Source organism: Strongylocentrotus purpuratus, unplaced genomic scaffold, assembly GCF_000002235.5.
Source record: "Strongylocentrotus purpuratus isolate Spur 01 unplaced genomic scaffold, Spur_5.0 spur5_scaffold_8, whole genome shotgun sequence".
Taxonomy (NCBI): domain Eukaryota; kingdom Metazoa; phylum Echinodermata; class Echinoidea; order Camarodonta; family Strongylocentrotidae; genus Strongylocentrotus; species Strongylocentrotus purpuratus.
The window spans coordinates 3,465,623-3,470,897 of record NW_022145614.1 but is presented as its reverse complement, the minus strand read 5'-3'; the positions used below and the strand labels follow the sequence as shown (position 1 = coordinate 3,470,897).

The 5,275-nt window shown below is 37.1% G+C and overlaps 1 protein-coding gene across 1 annotated transcript; it reads right to left on the bottom strand.

The window, feature by feature from the left end:
- Positions 1-366: 366 nt before the first annotated feature.
- LOC763264 (low-density lipoprotein receptor-related protein 12) lies at positions 367-4,946 on the bottom strand. The gene is made up of 4 exons (XM_030975951.1): positions 4,728-4,946; positions 2,890-3,116; positions 2,105-2,230; positions 367-1,000 (listed from the first exon to the last, which is right to left on the bottom strand). Exons 1-4 carry the CDS (start codon positions 4,943-4,945, stop codon positions 864-866), a joined length of 708 nt encoding a protein of 235 aa, XP_030831811.1. The 5' UTR covers position 4,946; the 3' UTR covers positions 367-863.
- Between the last annotated feature and the right edge of the window lie 329 nt (positions 4,947-5,275).

The following is a 5,275-nucleotide window of genomic DNA, read 5'->3' as shown; positions in this document are numbered from 1 at the left end:
GGAATTCACTTCGACACACTTTCTTTGTCAGAGAAAGAAGAACGTCAGAGTAGATGTCAATCCAAAACAAAGTAAAATTCTCCTTATTATGTACAACCAGTACCACAGGAATTTTTTTCGTTACGCATTATAGGTTTGTGAGAAGGTTTCGGATATACAGGAGTATCATTCTTTTGAAAAAGTAGAGAGAATATTTTTTTCTGAAATGCGTCTAATCCGACACTTCTTCCTCTTTTATTCAACGTTTATCCTTTACTCCAAGGAGGGACGTTATGTATCTCTTTCCCAAACTACACTCTTCAGATTTATATAATTTGTCCATAATCTGCTCTCCTTTTCTTGCTCTCTTTCCTTATATTAAAAGAATGTCAACACCGAAAGTCTTGTGTTCCATTTCATCATCACTCTGTTCTTTTGTTTCCTTACCTTACACTCGTCCTGTATTCCCGTAAGTGGACCGTGGATCCCTCTTCTGATATGAAAAGTCCTCACTAATTATTTTACCATATTATGGTGTAATCGAACATTTTTTTACATTTACTCCCCATGGAAAGAAATTACAAGTTTTATCCAAGTATGAAAAATGTAAAGATGCTGTACATTGTAATATTTACACAAACGTATATCAAATCACCCACATTACCTTCGTTTTACCATTCTTAGATTAAAAAATAATATATAAGAAAATAAATCAAAATATTCTTAATTAGATCATCAGCCTTGCTTATACGGGTAAAACAAAAATCACTCGAAGGATTCTTTAAAAGTCCAAGGGATAGCGTTTCCTTCTGAAGAGAAAAATAATTCCCACGGCGGTCTCGAGTAAATTCGTAATTTTGGTAACGTCATAATGGTAGAGAATGCTAGAATGTAGGGTCCGTGGTAGAACTATGACGAGGTGTGTAGATCACGTGATTAGCAGCAGTAAAGATGTAGGTGATGAATAAGGCTAGAACCAGTCCCATCATGTGATTCCCACACAGACGAGAGGAGGAGCTTTCTAAAGGTATAAAATGTACCACCAAAAAAAGGGGGAAAAGAAAAGAATGTAGACGATGTTAAACATAACAGATCAGTCAATCAATAAAATACATGACGTCGTCAAAAACAAAAGGTGTGTGATGTTCAATCTTTTTCAAATTATAATTTCTGAATAACCTTTACACGCAGGATTCCTACTCAAGATTTATCCCTGGTTCACCATTTCATATTTCAATGTTTTATCATAATGAAATGTATGGTATAGATCCTGCTCTCTCGCTAAACCGTACCTTAAATTACTTCATACTTAATAATTTCACTACGAAATCCTAAATATTTGCAAGAAGCTCTCTGCGAGGTTGCACGGCGACCAAGGAGATATTATGGGAGAGAAATGCCCATTTTCTCAGTCAGTCACTGGCGGATATAGGGGCATGAGACAAAAGCCTCTCTGAATAAAAAAATTATGGCCCTAATATTGTGCCACTGGCAGCAATATTAGGACCACAAAAGTCACCTGGAATTTGAAAGTGAGATAACTTTTTTTCATTTTAATTATTTTAGCTTGTTAAAGAATTGTCAGACTTGTGTCCATCCACCACGGTACCTTGGCCTGGATCAGCCACTGTATCTTGTCATTAATTTTATGAAGCGCAAGCTGTGCAGTATTGACGATCAAATAAATGTCATCGTTAACCAAAACAAATTTGATTTGTATCTATGATTTGGCTACAAATCTGTCAGAGAAAAAACGCTCAAATTATCCCTTCAAATACGCAATATAGGTGTGCGTCTGATACAAAGACAATCCGATATCTGAAACAATTTTTCTTTAAATCGGTTACTAATTTGCAATATCCAAGCGCTATAGTTCTCCTTGGAACTATATGCTAAGAAAGATAACAAACAGTCCTTTTCAGGACTACACTCCTCCAAGAAAGATTACCGAGTCAGAGTCCTTTTTAGGACTCCTCAAACCTCTCTCTCTCTCTCTCACACACACCGCAAACCTACTGTATAATTTGCAATACATTTTCATTAATAAGCCACTCAGATATCTTTCGTTTCAATGCTAACACCGACGTTAACTATTATAGAGTAGAACATTTGCGATATGTCTTACGGCATGCAGATAGACCCGGTTCGTCTGACGAATCTTCACATTGGTTTACACTGTTGCAGTATGCATCTTTAGTAAAGCATTTCCCACTCAGTTTACACGTCATTTCATCCTCTGTGCAATTCGCTCCTGCAGTGAAAAAGAAATGAGAATGAAAATGTTATGATAAAGCAAACAATCTGGTTGGAAGTTAATTATTATGTCACATGTATTAAACAGAAAGCTACACGGTAATTTGTTCAATTTGACAACGGGGTGACTATTTTATGAGTTTGAATGAAAATATACGCCATGGTGCTCCTGCACGGATACGATCACAATATGGGACTTTTGATAGTTCGAACAGCTTCATTTCATTGGTTTTAATGAGCACTATGAAGTCACCAACAATAGAAAGAACACTTTCAGACAACCTAAAGGGTACTTTTTAGAACCATTTTTGTAGTGTGTCAACTTGATATGATTTTGGAAGAAGGGAAAATATTGAAAATTATTGCCTGCAACTATTTAGTGTATCGTTTCCCCCACTTTGTGTGTGTGTATTATGACATACAGATACTCGATATACGCCTGTCGAACACGATGCGTTATTTAGATTGCGTTAGGGCGCTAATCAAATTTGTGAAGTTTAGGTTACCAAGTGCATGCGCCAGTAATGCACCCAATTAGTACACAGCATTGTGCATTTTGTTTAAACGATGTTACTCTGACATGGCAGCCCTGCGTCAAACAAATGACGCCTCGTGTGACGCAGCGGGCATGCGTCTTTATTGTGACGTCATACTTACCATCAGCTGGAAGCCGGTATGGGGTAAGAAGCATCACAAAACCACTATAGCTGTTATTTCTCTCATTGGTTTTAAATCTGACTGTAACGTCGTTGCCTGTGGAATAGAAGTAGTTTGGTAGTGACAGGGTCAGTCCACATAATCCGTTAGGACTTAGGTTATTCACCAGCTGACCCTCGTTGGAGCTTGAACCATCGTACAGTAATAGAGCGTCATTTTGACATCGGCTGAAACAAAGACAGTCATTATCAATAATTATTATCATTATCATGGAAATGCTCACATATAACATGATCATCAATCAGCAACTCCTGCAGGAAGGTCAATCCACTCCATTTGTTATAATATATGTAAATTAACAGATATGAATGTATGAAATGAAAATGTTGTTTAGTCACCATTTTCGTTTTTAATATCATTATTATCATTATTTTCATCATAGACTTCAAGAAAGTATTCGACCGTGTATGGCATGATGGAATGAGGGATTATTCGCAAATTTAACATCAGCAAAGGGAATGCAATTGAGGCACTGTACAAGGCAATATCGTAGTGCTGTCTGACACGGAGATGAGTCGAGTGATTGGTTTCCTTTACCAAAGTTGGCGTTAGGCAAGGTTGTTTGCTTTCATCCATCATCTTTAAAATTGTATTGGAAAATATCTTGACAGAAGCTCTTGACGATTTTGAGAGATCAGTCAGCATGTGGTCAGCTTATGTAGAAGATGACATCGACCTGATTGGTGGAACAAAAGATTAGCTCAGTTCCCTGACTAGACGACTGACTGGAAGAAAATGCAAGAAAACTTGGCATGGGAATCAGTGCTGTGGAAGCGCAAGATCCTAAAGATGGGTTCCGATGAGAATGTAACAGTTAATATTGGAAGAGAAAAGCTTGAAACCTTTGATCAATTCAAATATCATGGGTCAAATAACACAGAGGATGCTTATAATCTGCTCAGGAAGTCAAAACCACAATTGCAGTTGCCACATCTGCCCTCGCCAGTCTTAAACCAATTTGGAATGAAAGGAACATCATAATGACATCTAGATGAGTGCTGCTGAGAGCTCTCTGGTAACATCACTATTTCTATATGGTTTTGAAACACGGACTCTGAATGCAGAGATGTAAAAAGCGAATCAATGCCTTAGAGATGAATTGTATGAGAATGATTCTGCAAGTCCAACAAGAAAGTGCCAGAGATAATCACGATCATCTCATCACAATTGTGAAAGGAAGACAGCTGCAATGGTTTGGACATGTAATGTAAGTACTGTAGAAGGAAGAATAGCTTGGCAAACACCATCTTGCAAGGAGGAACTAATAGGAGAAGAAAGAGGGGTAAACCAACTACAGGATGATGAACTGACTGTCATATGGGCAGCTAACTAGAACAGGTGGAGACAGAAAGTTATGGAGAACCAGTTTCTCAAGGTCCATTTTATCGTCGCCCCAACGGACTCCAAGCATGGAAATAGATAGATAGATGTGCGTTTTCATCTTCTTTTTCTTAATTTCATAACCATTAGGATCACCTTAATTTATTGATTGAGATTATTTTGTAATGATAATTGGAGAGGTTTACACTGATAAAAGTAATCATATACTGATAAACATAAACATAATTTATGAAATAATTATATTTGTATAGGCCTATATGTTTAATCTTCAAATCTGTTAAGGGGTCATTTCTAACAAGCCCTTTTGTGCTTTTTATGATTCTGTCAATTTTATTCACAACACTAGTCTGTCACTGATTGTTTTATATACTGTATTGTTTTCTGTGAAAATAATAATATTACTCGATTTGAATTAATTTATTCAAGGATATACTCACGTTGAGAGCTCGAGCTGGAAATGAGTAATCCTCATGAAAAACCTTTTGTCTGGTGTGGTTCTAAAGGAGATTTCACAGTCGACACTGTCTGGATATGAAGGTACGTAGGGAGCCACGGCCTGATCACTGGTTGTGATGTCGGTTGCTGGATCACGTATTGAACTCAACTTGAATTGATCACCTCTATCTACGATATACCCACATGTTTCACTTGGCATCACATCTGCAATGATACAAATAAAATACAGTACTGTTGGTTATTCAATATACCTAGGCATCATGACTGTAGTGATACTAAAATCAGTATTTGTGGTTAAAGGTAAATACCAATATGGTCATGCGATTGCATTGTGAAAGAAACGTTGTGGAATCGATCAGAAAAGGTTGATCATCTAGCATCTAGCATCTGCAAGGTTCTGGAATCATCAAAATGATAAGAAATTTGGCCCATTCTTCGTAAAGTTACAAGCACTATACACAGAAAGATGTATATGGGACTACCCTATATCTCTCACAGACCACGAGAGAAACAAATTTACCAAATATAT

Excerpts from the sequence above, each read along its gene's own strand:
- LOC763264 (XM_030975951.1), bottom strand. The coding sequence starts at position 4,945 with ATGCCAAGTGAAACATGTGGGTATATCGTAGATAGAGGTGATCAATTC. Across the intron at positions 3,117-4,727 it reads TTCCAGCTCGAGCTCTCAAC|CCGATGTCAAAATGACGCTC; the intron begins GTGAGTATATCC and ends TCTTTGTTTCAG. Across the intron at positions 2,231-2,889 it reads ATACCGGCTTCCAGCTGATG|GAGCGAATTGCACAGAGGAT; the intron begins GTAAGTATGACG and ends TTTTCACTGCAG.